This window comes from Telopea speciosissima, chromosome 5 (genome assembly GCF_018873765.1).
Source record: "Telopea speciosissima isolate NSW1024214 ecotype Mountain lineage chromosome 5, Tspe_v1, whole genome shotgun sequence".
Taxonomy (NCBI): Eukaryota; Viridiplantae; Streptophyta; class Magnoliopsida; order Proteales; family Proteaceae; genus Telopea; species Telopea speciosissima.
Window position 1 is genome coordinate 57,634,391 of NC_057920.1, and position 20,874 is coordinate 57,655,264.

General features: G+C 38.7%; 1 protein-coding gene and 1 pseudogene across 1 annotated transcript; one reads left to right on the forward strand and one right to left on the reverse strand.

The window, feature by feature from the left end:
* LOC122663131 lies at positions 1–684 on the forward strand. The gene has a single exon (XM_043858832.1). It carries the CDS (start codon positions 1–3, stop codon positions 682–684), a length of 684 nt encoding a protein of 227 aa, XP_043714767.1.
* Positions 685–1,906: 1,222 nt separating this feature from the next.
* LOC122663132 lies at positions 1,907–18,455 on the reverse strand (annotated as a pseudogene).
* Between the last annotated feature and the right edge of the window lie 2,419 nt (positions 18,456–20,874).

The following is a 20,874-nucleotide window of genomic DNA, read 5'->3' on the forward strand; positions in this document are numbered from 1 at the left end:
ATGTATGGAGCCCTTCCAACCGATGACAAAGTTCAACGCAAGGCTGTAGCGCTGGCCTCTAGGTGTGTGCTTTGTGGTGTTGCTTGTGAATCTAGCACACACATTTTTCTGAACTGCTCCTTCTCTTGTGATGTTTGGAGGAATATATTGCTTCAAATCAACAAAAGCTGGACTGGGTTCCCAAGTATCCAGCTTTTATTTTCTTGGTGGAGGAAAAAACTTAAGCTTGTTCCTCTTCGTACTATCTGGGGACCTCTCATTGTTATTGCATGTCAACAGATTTGGTTGGAGCGCAATAGAAGGAGATTTGATAATATAAAAAGACCTCACTCTCAGGTGGTGTCAATGTGTTTCAGAGAAGTGAGGTACTGCTCCAAGTCAGATGGAGTAAGAATTAAGTCAATGCATGATTTATCATTGGCTAGAATGCTGCAAATTCCCATCTCCAACTCTCCTGCAAGGCCTATCTTGGAAGTAAAATGGAAGCATCCTCCTCCAGGTTGGTTGAAGTTAAACATTGATGGGTCCTCGTTGGGAAATCCAGGCTCCTCGGGTTTGGGTGGTACTTTTAGAAATCACAATGGCACTCCGATCAAGTGCTTTGCCACTTACCTAGAAGTTAGAACCAATTTCACGGCTGAGGTGGCAGCATTCATGGTGGGTAATTCCCAAGCTCTGGATTGAATGTGACTCATTAGCAGTAGTGTCAACTATTCTTTCCAGTAAGATCCCCTGGAGTTACTTGCAAAGCTGGTGGTCAATCTCCCCCTATCTAGGCTCTATCCAATGGAGAATAACTCATTGCTACAGAGAAGCTAATGCAGCAGCAGATGCACTTGCGAATCACGCCTCAAAGAAAAAAGAATCTAATTCCTGGCAGCCTTCACCAGGCGTCATTGCCCACTTTATAAGCTGGGATGTCATGGGGCGGCCCTATTACAGGTTCACCTAAGGGGTGTCGCCCTTCTTTTGTTGTCTTTCCTGTTATGATTTTCATCTTGTAACATCTTCTTTTCATTCCATAATCAATACATTGCTGACCTTTAGCAAAAAAAAACAGTGCTGGGAAGAGTCTTTTGGAGCCTAATCGAAAATCTTATTCACATGTAGTTTCAGAAAATTAGGGTTTTTCTCTACAGGGGTCAGAGCCTAAAGCGCTGGTTTATGCACTTTTAGGCCATTCTGGCTCGTTTCAAATGCGAAATGGCCCACCGAAGAATCACCGCAACACTTTCTGGACTGAGATTAGGCTTCACCAATAACTGTTCGTTCTTCCAAAACTAAAATTCATGGTTTCCAGCCAGATTTGATCAAGAGGAGGAGGTTTTATCTCTCTGCTTTTGAGATCCCGGATGATCACAAAAATGAAAGAGAGAAAGCTTGGTCGGGCTTATTTGATATCGACCTCCATGCGAAATCCCTATTCCAAAACCTTAACAATTGAGAGAAAGAGATGGGGCCACCATGCTCATCTGGGTCGTTAGTTGTTGCTCTAGTAATTTTCCGTTTGTCGATCTAAGCTTTGCATTGGGAAAAAAATTCATAAATTATTTATATGGTAGTTTATTCTTCAAACCACCATTTTTCTGAAATTTTATTATTTTTGCATTTAAATATAAAATAAAATAGAAAAAATATGATTCGCCTTTACCAAATTTGACAAGGCAAAGAAAAACCAGATTTTTCAACAATGAGAGAGATGTTTTGTTTCATGCAATAGTTTTTATTATATCAAAACAATACAAAATGTATGGTATCTAGATACCAAGTGACAGGTAGATATTGTCACCTTGAAGTTGGGACTTATTACACATATTCGATCTTTATTGTTTTCCCTCTTTGTGGAGGAAATTATATAAAATTATACAAATTAATTAAAGATGTAAAACACATCTTATCTTTTTAATTAGCAAGTGAGGTAGTTACCAGGTGAGACACCAAATTGGGTACAATAGGTCTCATAATAAGTAACACGATCTTGCATAGCTGCTGTGTTACCACCATTGCATTCAATAGCACCGTTGATGGCTCGGATGGTTGCCCCAAAGCCTTGGCCGGAAATCATGATTGAGTGGCAATTGTTCATCCAGAACCACAATGCTGTCTTGAAGGAAGTCACAACATCGGTTGCCACAATTCCTGGATTATTTAGCCCATCAAATCCTATACTGTTTCCTGCCGCACCGTAATTATAATTCCAGGAGATTTGGAGCGGTCCACGCCCGTAGTACCCTTGCCCGGCAACACAAGGGTACTGTGTGCTTGATGGATCGCAGTAATTCTGAGAAGCACCACCAATCTCTTCTATGTAACAAAAGACTGCATACACAGATACATATACAAAAAGTTAAAATTAATTAAGAAGAAGCTAATTTAATTTCTTGATGAAATAATACATTAAAGAAGAATATTTCTTGATGAAGATGAAAAACTTTAATTAATTACCTCCAGTCTCATGTGATACATGGGCGAAAAAGGCGGCAATCTCTTGGTAATTTTCAAGACTTGTTCCGGTGGTGCCAAAGCTAGGATAGAACCAAGTGCTGTGAGGAATGCATCACGCGTATAGAAGTTCTTGCTGGCGCAGCTTGAGGAAGCCTGATTGATTATCCCATCGAAGAATGATTGTGTAACTATATTAGCCACAGTTGACGATGACCCGCCACTCGGAGTTGGAGTTGGAGTACTTGGAGTACTCGAATAGCAAGGCCCCGCTTGGCATCCAGTGCCGCAATAAGCGTCTCCAGTTCCACAATACCCATACTGGCTACAGCAAAGTCCTGATGCACAATTACAAGTTGGAGTAGTCGAATAGCAAGCACCCGCTTGGCATCCAGTGCCGCAGTAAGCGTCGCCAGTTCCGCAATACCCATACTGGCTACAACAAAGTCCTGATGCACAACCACAAGTTTGAGCAACGACGGTTTCTGGCATCAGCCCACCTAAAATTCCGACCATACTGATGATGGCTAATAGGAGGTTTTTCCTAGTTGTAAGGGTTACCATTATATTGGGAGTACCCATTTTAGAATTAAAGATTGACTCAGAAAATATGGAATTGCTTAAACTTTGAGATGAGAAAATATTGTAAGGGAAAGGGAGTATTTATAGTGTACCCTAGCGTGCGTGCTTGAGTGCATGTGGGAATTGGGAAGAGTTAATTTAATATCTACAATCAACAATACGTTAGTGAAGTGTGTTGGCTATAATAGATCTCAAGAGTCGTGTGTGAATGGTCCCAGTATAAAATAGTTTTCAAAAATAACTTGAAAGTGATTAACCATTATGTCATTACGGAAAAAAAAAAACTATCATTGTCTTGCATTTTTTTATTGTGTATCTATGAAATGATAGTATCTTTCCTCATTTGAAAAAACAAATGTATTATACAAAAAACGCAAAAAAGTAAGGTTACAAAATATTTAACACCTTAAAGTGTGTCAATAAGAAAATCCCATTAATTGGATTGAACAATTCAACATTGGAAAACTAAGTAAGATCCATTATAGCGGCTAATGGGTTTATGTGGCAAGTTAAATGGCACTACTTATTATTAATGTTTGTTATATGCCTCAATAATAAGGCATGAAAAGTATTTCATGGTATATTTTGTATATATTCTAGCTATAATTATTAAAATAATAGATATTCATGTATTCGTGAATCTGACATAGTTGAAAAAATAGGTTTTGACCTTGAAGAGTTAGTCGACTTAAGTCAAAAAAACAAGAAACATGGTTAGCGATCATGAAGACTCACCTAGATTTAAGAACTAATGACCAAATAAGTTTCGAGATAGTTTGAGTTTTTATTGACTCTGTATTTTTGCCCGAGTCATGTGAAACTCATTGAATCTGATTTTATTTTTTAATATAGTGAATTATATAACATTCCTAGACCATAAGTTTCCTCTACAAGTAAACAAAACCTTAGAATTTTTGTTTATTGTCTTCAATATTTATTCTTTTTTTTTTTGTTTTTTTTCACTCCTCTCACAAGTGAAATAACCATACAGCCTCAGTCCCTCCTCAGTCGGAGAAGGAGAAGGTAGCTATTAAAAAAAATTAATAAGAAAAATCACGATTCGCTCTGATCAAGTTTGACTCTCCCTAATCAACAAGTTTTGAAAAACATGATTTCCAACTACGGAATCTACCCCTGTAGAAATATAGATGCCTTTTTCAAGTACTTTTGAGGCATGGAAGGGGATTAATAAATAAACAAGGATAATTTACACACACCACCCCTGAGGTTTGACGAAAAGATAATTTTACTCCCTAGTTTTGAAAAATTCTACGTACCCCCTGAGGTTTGCAAACAGTAACAAATAAACCAATTCCGTCAATTCATGATTAATAGTGTTAAAAATAAGAGGTGAACTAACAAAATTACCTTTGCAAAAAAAGAAAAAAAAAAAAAAAAAAACTGCAACTCATCTTCCCCAAATCGATTGAAGAAGATGAGTTGCAGGCATCCCTTTCTCTCCTCCTTTCTCTCTTGTCAACCACTCTTGATCGGAGATGGAAACGGCACTCCTGATCTCTTCACAGGCTGCGAAGGAGCTCTGCTGGAAGCCGCAATGGTTCATCTTGGGCAGCTGCTTAAGATCTAAAGCCGAGAGCGCCTCTGAAACGAAACGACACCACACCTAGAAAGAAATGCCAGGGTAGGGTTATAGATCTAACAAAGAGAAATGCCAATCTATTCAATAAAGAAGAGATCTTGGAGGATCTCCAACAGATCTTACGTTGTTTAACCTATCTAAACTAAATACCGTAAAGATCAAGGAGCAAAAAAACGGAACACTCTGTTATGTATCCAACTGCAAAAGCAGAAAGCTCGGAAGAAAGTTTCTTTTGTTTCTCTGTGGACCATAAAAACATAACAGGAAAACATCTCTAGCGGCACAGCAAGCTCAGAAAATTCTCTCGATCAAAAATTGCTTGAGAAATCTCAGAGACAACTCACGAAATCAATAAATGGCTCAAGATATCAATAAAAAAACTATAGTCAATCAGATCTGTCGTGGATACCTCGGTTTGACAAAACCTAGGTTTCCTAAACCAAGAAAGAACTAACTATAAAAGCCTTCAAGAACGGAAACTTTAAGATCGGAAGCTTTAGCTACCACATACACAGAAATCGCGCAAAAAAAATTTCAAAACCAAGAATAGAAATCGGCAAAGAAGAAAAGTTTTCAGATTACAGAGATAGAGAGTACCTGATCAGCTAACTCTATGAATGAAATCTCCTGGTACAGGAGAATTCGAAGATGGAAGAAAAAGAAAAACAGAGAAGAGGAGAGAGAGAGAGAGAGAGAGAAGGGGGGTATGTTAGGCAAGTATTTGGATACTTGGAACTCATCTTCCCCAATCGATTTGGGGAAGATGAGTTGCAGGTATTTTTTTTTTTTTGCAAGGGTAATTTCGACAATTCACATTATATTTTTAACTGTGTTAGTCATAAACTGACGGAATGGGCTTATTTGTTTCCGTTTGTAAACCTCAGGGGGTACGCAAAATTTTTCAAAACTGGGGGGTAAAATTATCCTTTCGTCAAACTTCGGAGGTGATATGTGTAAATTACCCAATAAATAATTAAAATCTACACAAGTCATCTAAAGGCGTTGGAAATTGAAACCAACTTTTTGGTTTTTTAGTTTTTTTTTTGGTGAAAGATGCCAACCTAGCTACATACCAAATCTAGAATTTAGCTCGTCTCCAGGGAGGCATGCATCCAGGGTGCTAGGGGGCATCCAGTGGTAGAGTTGTGCCGTACACATCTTGGCGCATGCCTAGGGATGTGTGCGGCACAACCCAATGGCTGGCAATGCCCTGGGCGTTCCCTGCTCCCTGGAGACGATCCTGATCCCCAATCCTAGTTATACATTCATGAATCACCCATGATATGTATCACATTTGTAGAAAGAATTACTTATTTGTATTCTTAGAGGTTAATAGTACATACATTGCCCTAGACTTACAACTAAATTGACCAAATAAAATTGAACGGATTTACAGTATCTATATGCAACTGACCCTATTTAAATATAAAACAACTTAGTTTAATTGAGTATATACAAATATGAGTTTAGTAATTACTATACAAATAAATGTTTTATGCTTTGTTAGTTTGGTTAATTAAAGATTTTTTGTCCTTTTCGCAGTAAAACCATTCGATCCTACATTTTAAGCATTCTTCAAGTGAGCAGTTGACCAACGCACCAAACACGACCGTCATATTAAACGCGGGAGCCTTGTGCACTGGATACGACTTTTTTTTTTAATAGATTAAGAAATAATACCTTGATCTCCATTCTTGAAAAACTATTGCAAAAATAATCCAATTTCAGAAATAATTAGATAAGGTTGTTAAAAGGAAATAAATAAACCCACCCCTATCTAACAATTGCACATGTGATCACTACTATTCATTTAATTACCTACTTAAGCATACAACCAATGTTTGAATGGGAAGGTCGGGATGCCGTCATGGACACATCCCTAATTAGGGGTTTATTTAGTGAATAGGCCTAACAATTTAAAGGCCAAGTTGTAACCCAAGTCCATAGGTACAGTACAATAGATGGGCTTTTAGGGTGAAGCAATTGTTTCAAGTTTAAATATTGAGAAATTTACGAAACACCCCTTGAAAATGGACCGATACTCAGATCACCCCATCTTATTTGAAAATACTCAGATCACCCCCTACATGAGAGCCCTATACTCACATTAGTCCTTACCGTTAGTTTTACACTGTTAAATATAATTTAAATCCCTAAACTACCCTTGACTAATGTAGAGTTACTATTTTACCCTTGAATCTAAAACCCCCAATATCCATCTTCTTCCTCACATGACCTCCAACTTAATCTCTGCAACTTATAGGGTTTCAAAATTGCAGGTAGAAACCTGCAAATCGCGGTTAACCGGAGTGGCCATCTGCTCTACAACTCCCGATGAAGGGATAAACTCATACGGCGACCAATATGCCAACGAAAGATACTGGAAAAAACCCCTTGCAGATTGCAGGGGTTTTAAAAACCCTAGCGAGTTACAAAAAAACATGCCATTTTCTTCCACTCCTCTTCCTCTTCTTCTCCAGCTTCCTCCATCGATTTGGATTCCAAATCAATGGAGGTAGATCCCATGTTCAGTTCGAGGTTTTAAAACATTAGCTAAAATCGAATAAATTGTGTAGTGAAAATCAAAACCTCAACCTAGCAAGCTGAATAGTAGGTTCCAACCCCTTCTTGATAAGAAAAACACATAGTAGTCCTGTTAATTTTAAGCTTCATGATTTGAATCACAAAATTTTATCAAATCCAACACATGAGCTAGAAACAAGTATCTCTGCTTGAGTTAACCTGTAAATCCTCTACCTTACATTTTTTTCTAATATTAAGTACCCAAAGAATAAACAAAATCTTCTTGCAGAAGTGCAGTATTCCCAACAAAAACATCTAAAAGAAAACCCAAATCTGTAGATTGCATCAGACGGAACATCTGAAATCCCTCCTTGAAACAATTGTTCTGCACATACCCAAATATAATAGAACCCCAAACCCCTCTATCCTTAATCGATGCTTCATCAAAGAGAAGCCTTGCAGTATCAACATCCCCCTGTTTCACATACCTTGAAATTAAATCTGTCCTTTCAACTGTATCTTGCCAAGGGATTTCATCAAATGTGAGTCTTGCAGACTCCATATTACCGCAGTTTGAACACATGAGAATCAAAGTATTCCCAACAAAAACATCTAAAAGAAAACCCAATTTCACACTGCTTCCATGGATTTGCTCACCTAAACGACTGTCTTGCAAGTTTGCACAAAAGCAGGCCACCACCGTCCTTTTGCGGTGGCCGAACTAGAGGCACAGCGGCCTAACTCATGGGCGATCGATCGCCCTCCTCCAGCGATCATGTTGCCGGTCTCAGATGCAGGTTGGTCGGAGATGGAGAAGGAGAAGATATGGCTCTGGTGCCGATGCCGGTGCTGGTGCTGGAGAAGGTGAAACGCTACAGTCCTTCATCCCACTTGATTTTGGGGTTAAAATTGTCTTTTCAATGTACAAGGTTAAAATAGTCCTTTTACAAAAATAATTAACAGCAGACTAACACCGTTAGGGTAGAGGGGGTGATCTGAGTAGCGCCCCATTTTCAGGGGGTGTTTCGTAAATTTCCCTTAAATATTTGGTCTTAGTCCACAAGACCATAAGACTTTGGGTAGGCTAATCTTATACATTTTCACAATCGCAACCATCTAACTCTATCTTTGGAAGACACCGGCTTAGTGTGGTGGGTAGGCTAATCTTATACTTTTGCTCTTCTTCGAAAACCTTCTGCCATTTTTGTGAGATCCCTTTGAAGATGCACCATTACTATGATGATGGGTGAAATGAGCACTTTCCACTTTAGTAATCCTGTTCATCATCCCTTCTTCCTGAGTTACCACTTTAATTTACTCATCAAGATCCTAATTTTTTTGCAAAGCATTATAAGTAGAGCGGAGTGACTTATAGGCTTTAGAGAGTGAGTTCAAAGCCAGTATCACCAGAAAATCATCATCAAACTTAATATCCAGTCCCCTGATCTTATTTCCCAGATAAATTATTTTAAGAATATACTCCCTGGCACTGCCATTTCCATCAAACTTAGAAGAGGTCAACTTGCTCATTAAATCCCTTGCCTGAAATTTCTTTGAAGAATCAAAATTTTCCCTGATGGCCTGCAAATACTTCGTAACACTTTCGAGAATATCAACACTGTCCTTGATTGTTTCAGGCAATGCACTCTTGATTACTGTTATAGATTTCCTATTAGAAGTTTCACAGGAAGCAAGATCATTCTTCTCTGAAGAAGTGCTAGAAGCAGTCAACTCTGCAAGTTTCTTTTCCCTAAGGCAGAGATCTAAATCCTTGAGACATAAGTAAACTTCCATTTCTTCTAACCATCTCTTGAAATTATCACCAATCAGTAAGGGTATATCTAAAACACCGGTACTGTTGGCTTTGGAAGACATATTGATTGATAAAATTATCTAATTCATTACTAATGTTTATCAAACGAAAAAGATAATAATAACTTAGACATTTAATCAATGTCAAATCCATGCTAGTTATAACAGAACAAACTAGTTAAAACAAGCTAAGAGTTACAATTAACCATGTCCACATTTCTAACCTATGGGTCTTGAAATGTTATGGTTCTCTCAAAACTTTGGTGACATCATGTTTGGGTGATCAGTCACCTACTTTGCAAATCCTGCTTGATAACCTTAATGACATCACATTTGGGTGATCAGTCATCTACGTTGCAAAACTGCTGGACAACTTTAACCTTAAGAGAGATCACCACCTTTGGTGATTAATCACTTACTTTGATGACATCATCTTTGGGTGATCAACCAGCTACTTTGCTGCCCTTATTTTAAACTTCGGATCATATGCGCTACAGTTGAATTGGACTTTACCACTTTGGTGGGTTCAGTTTTATTCTACCATAACCCAATATGACCTTATAAACCATAGTTAAATGAGGAATTTACATTCGTTATAAAAGAATTTATAATTTAACCATGCATACATTCACTTGTATACTCTACACTATGTGTCATATTAGCCTAGCTATTATTCCATGCTCATTAATGTTAAAGAAATAACCCAAAACAAGCATTAAAGTACTAGAATTGACACAAAACCATCAATTTAGAACAAAATTGGAACAAAAATGATGCTTTTATAATTCTAAAATAGTTATGGAATACTTTTCGGTTCTGGAATAGAAATCTGTTTCGAATAGAAACAGAAACAGAAATAATGTAACTGAAATCTGTTTATAAACTAAACCAAATTGGTTTCTGTTTAATGAAAACAGAAACAGAAATCAGTTTATAAACTAAACCAAACTGGTTTTTGTTTTTGTTTTTTTTTTAGGGAAATTTACGAAACACCCCCTGAAAATGGGTCGAAACTCAGATCACCCCCTGAAATTTGAAAATACTCAGATCACCCCTTGCATTAGAGCCCTATATTCAAATTAGACCCTACCGTTAGTTAACTGATGAAGTCAGCTAGTTAAATTTTTTGAAAATCCTAAACTACCCTTGAGAAGAGTATAATTATTATTTTACCCTTACTATTTTCTTAATTAGAAGAGTATAATTACTGTTTTACCTTTTATCAAAAAACCCCAAAAATCAAATGCGGAGAACTGAAACGTTTCACCTTCTCCAGCACCGGCATCGGAGCCGTGCCAATTGCAGCTCTATGCTTCACCGCCTCCAAGCCCTGCCCTCTATCTCTGGGATCCATGGCGTTGCCGCCGTTGCTCAGCAGAGCTTGATTTGTTCATTAAGGGCAATGAAGGTGGAGAAGCCACTGGAACAGCAAGCAATGGCTCTGGTTTTCGCAGGACGAAGATCAAGCGGAGGATCTTCTTCTTCCTGTAGGCTTCCCTCAGAGCCAATTTTTGCTTTTGCGAGATCACAGTCAAGACCAACCCAATCCCAAATCCATCGACCCCATTCTTTATTCTCCATTTTCCTTTACTTATACTCACTGAAACAACCGCCCTTGTTCCCGTTTTCTCTTTTTCTATTTTCCTCTCTCCCTCATCTGCAACCCATTTTTCTCCTCTGACACTAGCCACCACACCCTATATACTCAACGCGTCCCTGTTCTCCTCCTCCACCCTATCTCTTCCTGCAACCAGCCGCAACCCCATTTCATCTACTCCATCATATTTTTCTCCTCTATTTTCTTTCCCATCCTGGACTTAGTCGAAGAATAGAGGTGAAATTGAATCCTTTGTTGGTACCAAGATTGGAACCTCAATTGGTGAATCAGATCCAGGGATCGATGTGGCTCTCAGAAATGACATCGTTCGCAATCACCTGTAATCGCAGCCAAGCATCATCGCCTCAGCCATCACCCTAAACCATTAGTGCCTAACCCTTCTCCCCTCTTCTTAAAACCCCTACTCCCATCTGGGTGAACCTTCAAACCATCCAACACTCCGTTTGCTTATCCCTCAATCTCTGAGTTGTGGTAAGAAAGTTGTAGCATAGGTAGGAGGTGAGCTTCTAATTGATGATGGGAAGCGTGTTTTGGCTGTTGGGGGAATCACCATTAATATTGAAGAGTGAGGCTTGGTCCTTTGAGACTCAATTTTGGTTTAAGTGGGTTTCGTATTTAGATTCGGAGAGTCGGACTTGGCCAAGGAAGTAAACTTGTGAATCTCCGGTGATCATGTGCATCTGCCATGGATGCTCTTTCACAGCAGTCGAGTTCATGAATCATGCAGGAGGCACAGATGTTCGTTTTAAGAGGTGAGTTGCAGGTTCTGTGTCATCACTGCAACACAGAACCTGTTGTACGAGATGAGTTGCCGGTGGTGGTGTCGTCGGCTGAGAGGGGTGGCTTTGCTGCCGCCTTCTTTTTTTTTTAAATCTCTAACAGGAAAGGGAATCCGTCGAGGGTCATTGTTCGTTTTAAGAGATGAGTTGCAGGTTCTGTGTCGTTGTACGAGATGAGTTGCTGGTGGTGGTGTCGTCGGCTGAGAGGGGTGGCTTTGCTGCCTTCCCTTTTTTTTTTTTAATCTCTAACAGGAAAGGGAATCCGTCGAGAGTCGTCGTTTTTGGACCTCTTCAGGGACTAGAGGCGGCTGCGGTGATGCTGCCTGGGCGAAGCAGAGGCAGTGGGGTATTTTTGGTTGAAGATGTAGGAAAGGGCAGTATTGTAAATTTAATTCTAATGATTTAATATAAGGGTAAAATAGTCCTTTTACACCAATAACTAATAGTAGACTAACACCGTTAGTGTAGAGGGGGTAATCTGAGTATTTTCAAATTTCAGGGGGTGATTTGAGTTACGACCCATTTTCAAGGGATGTTCGTAAATTTCCCTTTTTTTTAAAGTAACTTGACCACCGCTGGTCAACCACCGAAGTTGTTGCCGCCGACAACAGATGTCGACGGATTGACGGCTGATCCAATGGGTAAAAAATTCTGGGTCATGGGTTGGTTATTTGGGTAAATTGAGTAGCCGAACTGGGTTTGGTTCGGGTCAGTATCGGTCTGAACTTGATTGTTTTGTTGAACCATGGACCAAACCAAATTGAGTTCAATACTTGGGTCGCCCAAACCGGTATGACCTGGTTTGTTGACTAAATCAAAAAGGACCGTTTCAAACCCCCTTTTTTGTTTTTATTTTTTTATTTTATTTAAAGTACCAAAAATCAGGAAATTCTTCTTCATATACTTACCATCTTGCACGACTTTGTGACGTTTTTAAAACAAACCCGCAAACTTCGACAAGTTTTTTGTAACAAGTTTGATGGTGCACCAGGCCACCACTGCCCATGCCACCGGCCAACGAAAGACCCCCAACCTCTGAAGACCCCTGCCGGCTATCCATTGTCTGAAAAAATCTTCTATGGTCGACTGAAACTTTTGTTTTTTTTTTTTTCCTGGTCTTGGCTGATTGATTTCGGTGGACCTTATACAACATCTAAGAACATAAAAATATAGCATATTTAATAGATTTAAATATCTATGTATTCCAAAAGTGAACTTTAATAAGCAGTCCTTCAATTTGCAATGAAATACATCACATAATAGCCCAGATCGGGTGCTGACAGGAAAACCTCCTCAAATTTATTTTATTGCTAATGATGGATTCTAGCATGTGAAGAACAGACTCTGATACCACTTGTTAAGTTAACTAACCAACCCATTAATAGGATCTTAACTTCACATATATTAGAATACAACCAATGGAATAATAAAGGAGATGAGGCTGATCTACATACCTTTCCTCTCGTTTGATGCAGATCCACGAAGCTTTAACCAACTGAGCTACTTCACGTTCCAAGGTTATCCCTTAGGCGTAAGCCTTCTGACATCTCTTCCCAAGTATTTTTTCCTCTGTAACTCTCGTGAGTTAAGTTACAAGATTATGATGGGCAACGGCAGAGACCCATGGTTTCTATAAACAAACCCCAAACTAATTCATCTCCATAATGGACGGTCTGGATTAAATCTCCTTTCAATGAATTAATATGGGCCCAATAAATCAAGTCATAATACTTGGGCCCAACACCCTCATCCTTCAATCTCACAACCCAAATAAATGGTTACCCTAAAGCCTCGCGCCCCATAGCAATCTCAAGCTTTGGGCCAGGATTGGGCCTGAATTCAATTTGTTGACGAATGTTCAATTATAGATTTTTATCGATTTTTATTTTTTATTTCTCTTACTGATCTGCTGGAACCAAGAATTAGAAAAGGAAGACTCAAAAGAACGGTTTTGAATCCCTCGGCTAACTTCTGATTCCGGCCTGGACTATGCGTGCCATGTTCTCATGAAAGATTGACAGATTGAACAAGGCAGTAGTAGTGTCTTGTATACTTCCAATATAGATAGACAAAATAAAGTTGCAGAAGAGTTCTCTATTGTAACGTTTAAAGGGCACCAAAATCGAGGATGGGTTTCAAAGCCTTTAGCATTCACAGAAAGGTCGCTGCTACTATTGATGGCAGCAACCTCGATTGAGATTTGAGAGAGAGAGAGTCCTCAACAGTACGCCCCTCACTTTCGATTCCTCCTTGTTCTCCGTGAAACCCTCCTCTGAAACTCTCACGATTCTCGCTTTTTGTTACATTTTGTTTTTCAAATCTCCAAATGATCCCCACCCCCTAACCAGTTGAAACCCCTAAAAGAAATGAAAGCCAAATAGGAGAATCCTCTTTTCCGCAGAGAAATATCCCTAGAAGCCAAGTAGGAAACCTGAAATGAAGAAGAACAGGGTAGGGTTTCAAGAATCGTGAATGGTACTAGGTTCAGATTAACGCTGCGATTCTTGGTGAAGAAGATGAGTCGGCAATGGAGATGATTCTTTGGTTTGGCCCCAGCAGTGTTAGTGGTGATAGTTGTACTACCCCTGCTGTTCTTCTCGTTACCGGTAGTAGCATTGGAGGTTACGTTGATGAGGGGTTGAGACGGGTTCGATTCGAAGACAGGGTCTGAATTTCACTACTTATGATTTTTTTTCCTAAGTTATTTTTTTAATGTTGGTTAGAAGAATGGGTAGTCCACCCTTCTTTTAATTAGCTAATTTAACTTAAAACCAGTGTTTTGAATGGGAAGTTTGGGATGCCGTTGGGGATGCATCCCCAATTAAGGATTTATTAGTTTAAACTTTAAAGGCCAAGTTATAGCCCAAGTCCATAGGTACAACACAAAAGATGCCCTTTTAGGGCGAAGCAGTTATTTTAAGTTTAAAAATTGGACCTAGTCCACAAGCCCATAAGACTTGAGGTAGGCTCATCTTTTACATTTGCACAATCGAAACCATCTAAGTCTATCTTTGGAAGACATCAACTTAGTATGGTACTTGCGCTTGCTTATGGAATGCAAGGCCAAGGACTAGGTTCAGTATCGAGTCTCCCCCTTTGCCACAAAGCAGCTGTCACTGCCCCCTTAGGTCTCACACCCCACCCACCCCGGCTGCCCCCTTCGGTGCCTCCTAGTGTGACATAGGCCCTTGATAGGATGAGCCGGAAAAAAACTATATGGTCATTCCTTTGACTTTCTTCCACTACGTGCTCTCAGTAAAAGGGATATTGTGTAGACACCAAATTTAATCATCTTAGCAAGGTTCTCAACAATGCTTGGAAGAGTCTTTTGGAGCCTAATCGAAAATCTTAATCACATGTGGTTTCAGAAAATTAGGGTTTTTCTCTACAGGGGTCAGAGCCTAAAGCGCTAGTTTATGCATTTTTAGATCATTCTGGCGCGTTTCGAAGGCGAAATAGCCCACCAAAGAATCACCACAACACTTTCTGGACTGAGATCAGGTTTCACCAATAACTATTCGTTCTTTCCAAACTAAAATTCATGGTTTCCAGCCAGCTCTGATCAAGAGGGGGAGGTCTTATCTCTCTGATTTTGAGATCCCGGATGATCACAAAAATGAAAGAGAGAATGCTTGGTCGGGCTTATTTGATATCGAACTCCATGCGAAATCTCTATTCCAAAACCTTAACAATCAAGAGAAAGAGATGGGGCCACCACCCTTATTTGGGTTTTTATTTGTTGCTCTAGTAATTTTTCGTTTGTCGATCTAAGCTTTGCATTGGGAAAAAAATTCATAAATAATTTATATGGTAGTTTATTTTCCAATTTACCATTTTTCTGAAATTTTATTATTTTTACATTTTTTTGCTAAAGATTAGCAATGTAGTGATTGATAGTAAGGAAAAATAGTGGTAATGATTACAGTAGAGTACTGAAATAAATAGCTACACAGGGATTACAAGTATCTGTAATGTGGAAGTCCCATTGCTTCCCAGGTGACCATATATGAAATGAAGTTTGGCGTTGTGCTCCAGGTCCATGATGATTTGGAGATTGCTGCTTTAGTTGCTAGTGCATCCGCAGACCCATTTCCTTCTCTGAAACAATGGGTCACTCGCCATTGTATGGTGTTTAGATAATCTTTTGCAGCCCACCAAGCCTGAAGGAACTTCCCTGGCGGCTTAGAAGTGAGAATAGCTGATACTATAGATGCTGAATCACTTTCCACCCATAAGTTCTTAATCTCATGCTTCTTAGCCTCTTTGATGCCAATAAAGAAGGCCTCCATTTCAGCATAATAATTTGTACCAATTCTTTGAAAAGAGACAAAGCATTTGATCACTGCACCTTGATGGTTTCTAAAAATCCCTCCCGACCCTGATGATCCTGGGTTTCCCGGGGATGATCCATCTATATTTAATTTACACCAACCCGCTGGAGGCTCTTTCCACTTCACTTCATTAATTCTTTTGGGCTGAGGTATAGCAATTGTAGCATGCATTGCCCGTGCCAAAACCAGTTCTTGAACCGACTTCACAGGTATGCCACTAATTCGGGTGCCTTCTGATACTTCTCTTAAGCATTTCATAACAATATGCTTAGGGGAGTTAATTAAGCCATCATACCTTCTCTTATTTCTTTCTAACCAGATTTGTCGACATGTGACTGTTATAAAGACTCTCCATATATTTGGAAGTGTAACTACCTTCGCTTTCCTGCGCCACCGTGAGAAGAACAGCTCCCTGGAAGGGAATCCACTCCATCTCTCTTTGAACAGGGATAGAATTTCGCTCCATACTTGTTGTGAGAAGTTGCAATTTATGAAAATGTGCAGCCTTGACTCCGTTTCAGAATGACATAGTTCACATCTAGACACTATAGGGACTGCTCTTCGGCTCACCAGGTCATTCGTTGGAAGTGCATTATGCATCAATCGCCATCCAAAAATTGATATTCGGGGGTGTAACTGTTTCCACCATATATCTCTTGGCCAAGCTATTGGTTCAGTTTTTGTTCTTATTTTTTCCCACGTTTTCACCGTAAACTGACCACTCATTGAATATGCCCACAGTCGAGTGTCATTTCTATTTGAACTAGTGATACCCTGCTCCTTAATACCTGTTAAAATATTTTGAAGAGCTGTGCACCCCACCCGTGGAAAATCAAGCGTCTCCCCCTCTAAGAATTCTACAATCGTAGCTGATAGTCCTCTTGGAATCTGATTTGATTGAAGTAAATCCTCTATGCTTTTGTCACCAAACCACTTGTCATACCAAAAGCTTATTGTAGATCCATCCCCCACCACCCATCGCTCCCCAGATTGAATGAAACTCCGTACCTTTCTCAGCCCTTGAAGGATTGACGAACCAACCTACCTTCTTAGAGAGCCATCAGCGTTCATCAATCTTCCTCTTAGAAATTCAGTAAAATCTGATTTTCTTGTTTTTATGGCCCATGCGAATTTAGCTATTAAAGCCAAGTTAACATCCCACATCCTTCTAATGCCAAGTCCCCCTTCCTGCTTGGGTTTGCATAGCGAGTCCCATCAAACCGTGACTGCCTTAGCTTTCTCTGACTCTCCTGACCATATGAAGTTACGAATCCAACGTTCTAAAATTTCTACGGCTGAAGCCGGCCATAGATAAATAGAAAAATTTATATATGTAAAAGAAAATTAAAAAAATATGATTCGCCTTGACCAAGTTTGACAAGGCGAAGAAAAACCAGATTTTCCAACATTGAGAGAGATGTTTTATTTCATGCAATAGTCTTTATTATATCAAAACAATACAAAATGTATGGTATCTAGATACCAAGTGATAGGTAGATATTGTCACCTTGGAGTTGGGACTTATTACACATATTCGATCTTTATTGTTTTCCCTCTTTGTAGAGGAAATTAAATAAAATTATACAAATTAATTAATTAATTAAAGATGTAAAAATATCTTATCTTTTTAATTAGCAAGTGAGGTAGTTACCAGGTGAGACACCAAATTGGCTACAATAGGTCTCATAATATTGAACACGATCTTGCATAGCTGCTGTGTTACCACCATTGCATTCAATTGAGTTGATGGCTCGGATGGTTGCCCCGAAGCCTTGGCCAGAAATCATGATTGAGTGACAATTGTTGATCCAGAACCACAATGCTGTCTTGAAGGAAGTCACAACATCGGTTGCCACGATTCCTGGATTATTTAGCCCATCAAATCCTATACTGTTCCCTGCCGCACTGTAATTATAATTCCACGATATTTGGAGTGGTCCACGGCCATAGTACCCTTGGCCGGCGACACAAGGGTACTGTGTGCTTGATGGATCGCAGTAATTCTGAGAAGCGCCACCAATCTCTTCTATATAACAGAAGACTGTACGTTTTGTATACACACATACACATACACATATACATACAAAAAACTATAATTAATTAAAAAGCTAATTTAATTTCTTGATGAAATAGTAAATTTAAGAAGAATATTTCTTGATCGAGATGAAAAACTTTAATTAATTACCTCCAGTCTCATGTGATACATGGGCGAAAAAGGCGGCAATCTCTTGGTAGTTTTCAAGACTTGTTCCGGTGGTGCCGAAGCTAGGATACGAACCAAGTGCTGTGAGGAATGCATCACGCGTATAGAAGTTCTTGCCTGCACAGCTTGAGGAAGCCTAATTGATTATCCCATCGATGAATGATTGTGTAACTATATTAGCCACAGTCGACGATGACCCGCCACTCGGAGTTGGAGTTGGAGTACTTGGAGTACTAGAATAGCAAGGCCTCGCTTGGCATCCAGTGCCGCAATAAGCGTCTCCGGTTCCGCAATGCCCATACTGGCTACAGCAAAGTCCTGATGCACAGTTACAAGTTGGAGTAGTCGAATAGCAAGGGCCCGCTTGGCATCCAGTGCCGCAGTAAGCATCGCCAGTTCCGCAATACCCATACTAGCTACAACAAAGACCTGATGCACAACCACAAGTCTGAGCAACGACGGTTTTTGGCATCAGCCCACCTAAAATACCAACCATAGTGATGATAGCTAATAGGAGGTTTTTCCTAATTGTAAGGGTTACCATTTTGGGAGTACCCATACCCATCTTAGAAATAAAGACTGAAAAAGAAAATATGAAGTTGTGGAAACTGAGAATCTGGGATGAGAAAATATTGTAAGGGAATGGGAGTATTTATAGTGTATTAATGGTTCGTGTGTGTGGGAAATGGGAAGAGATAATTAATTGATTTCTACAATCTACTATACGTCAGTGTGTGGATGGCTAGCACAAATCTCTGGCTGGAGTCTAGTTGTGTATAGTACTGACCCGCCCCATGTTGGATTAACAGGTACGTACGTAGTAGCTGAGGCAACTAATTTGAATTTATCATTATGTCGTTATTAAAAAACTATCATAATTGTCTTCCAAATTTTTGAAATACACATGTGAAATGATTGTTATATATAAAAAAAACGCAAGAAAAATTAAGGTTACAAATTATCTGACACTTTAAGGGGTGTCAATAAGAAAATCCCATTATTTAGATTGAACATATCAACATTGAAAAACTTCCATTTTGGAGGCTAATGGGTTTCGGTGGCAAGTTAAATGCCACTATTTATTATTAGTGCTTGTTATCTACCTCAATAATAACTCATGAAAAGTATTTCAATGGTAAATTTGTATGTATATATTCTAAGTATAATTATTAAAATAATAGATTTTCTTGTTTTCAAGAATTTACCATAGTTGGAAAACTAGGTTTTGACTTGGAAGAATCACTCGACTCAAGTTAAAAAAACAAGAAACACAGTCAGGAATCATGAAGACTTGTCCAAATTTAAGAAATGATGAAAAAATCAGTTTCGAGTCAATTAGAGTTTTCATTGATTCGTTGTTTTTGCCTGAGTCATGTGAAACTCACTATGCCTAATTTGTTTTTAATATATTGAATCATATAATATTCATAGACCATAAGTTTACACTACAAATAAACCAAACCCTAGAATTTTTATTTATTGTCTTCAATACTAATTCTTTTTTTTTTTTTTTTCTTGTTGATCACCTGTGAAATAACCATATCCTTATTCCTTCCTCACTTGAAGAAGAAGGTAGATATTAAAAAAAAATTAATAAGAAAAACCACGATTCGCTTTAATCAAGTTTGACTCTCCCTAATCAACAGGTTTCGAAAAACATGATTACCAACTACGGAATCTACTCCTGTAGAAGTATAGATGCTTATTTTCAAGTACTTTTGAGGCATCCAAGGGGATTAATAAATAAATAATTAAAATCCACACAAGTTATCTAAACCGAATCAAACCAAATTAAATTATCATACATTTGAACCAAAACCAAACCGAATTAATTTGGTTCGGCTCGATTTCGGGTTCGGTTTTCGGTTTTGGTTTGGTTTTGACACCCTTAAGTGCCCACATGTGAGTACATTTTTTGTTATAAGAAAAATTCTTACAAATCAATAAGTATAAGGTTATGAATAGGGAAATTGATTTGTATAATATGAACACATCAAATCAATTTTCCTATTCAAGTGAATTAAAATGTATTTATTGAATACTTTCTCACTATATGCAAGTAATGAATGTAAGATATCATTGTGGTTCAAACCCGAAAATGTATTAATCAAATATTGAAAAAACCGAAATTAACAGAAATCGTATCCGGACCGAAAACTTATGTCTCTTAGCGGTTTGGCTTTCGTCTCACTCATTTCGACACCAAAAGTGATTCAGCCCGATCGAAACCAGACTGAATTGACCATGGACAACCCTATTTGCGTGTATGCTATAAAAAAGTGGGGAAAAGGTTGGTGTGGGTATTGGAAAGAAAAATGTTATTTTAGGGACGGAACACTTTCTGTCCCAAATAAAATTTTTAGAATAGGGACAGAATATTTTACGTCCCAAAGAAAATGTTTATAAGGACGGAAATTTTGACCGTCCTAACAAAATGTTTATAATAGGGACGGAAATTTCACCGTCCCAACAATAAGTTTATAATAGAGACGGAATACTTGCCGTCGCAAATAAAATTATTATTATAGGGACAAAATTAGTTCCGTCTCATATAAATTTGTTGTTGTATAGACAGAAAGTTTCCGTCTCAAATAAAACTGGAACAATAGGGACGGAATGTTCCGTCTCTAATTTACCCAAGCTAACCTATACATGGCACGGACAAAATATCCGTCTCTATTAAATTCTTTTGGGACGAAAAAGTTATCTGTTCCAATTATGTACTTGGTTTATAGGCACGGAAATGGTTTTCCAACGCAAATGCATGTTTTATTTGAGATGTATAATAAAATCCGTCCCTATTATGCATTTTATGGGACGAATATTTTGTCCGTCCCAAGACAACTAATCTTTTCTATTGTTTGGGACGGAAATTACATTACCGTCGCTATCAATTTTTATTAGTGACAAAAAAAAAATTTCCGTCGCTAAAACATTTTTTTGTTGTAGTGAGGGTCCCTCACTTTCGATTCCTCCTTGTTCTC

What these genes read in the sequence shown, in the direction of transcription:
- LOC122663131 (XM_043858832.1), top strand. Translation starts at nt 1, where the DNA reads ATGTATGGAGCCCTTCCAACCGATGACAAAGTTCAACGCAAGGCTGTA.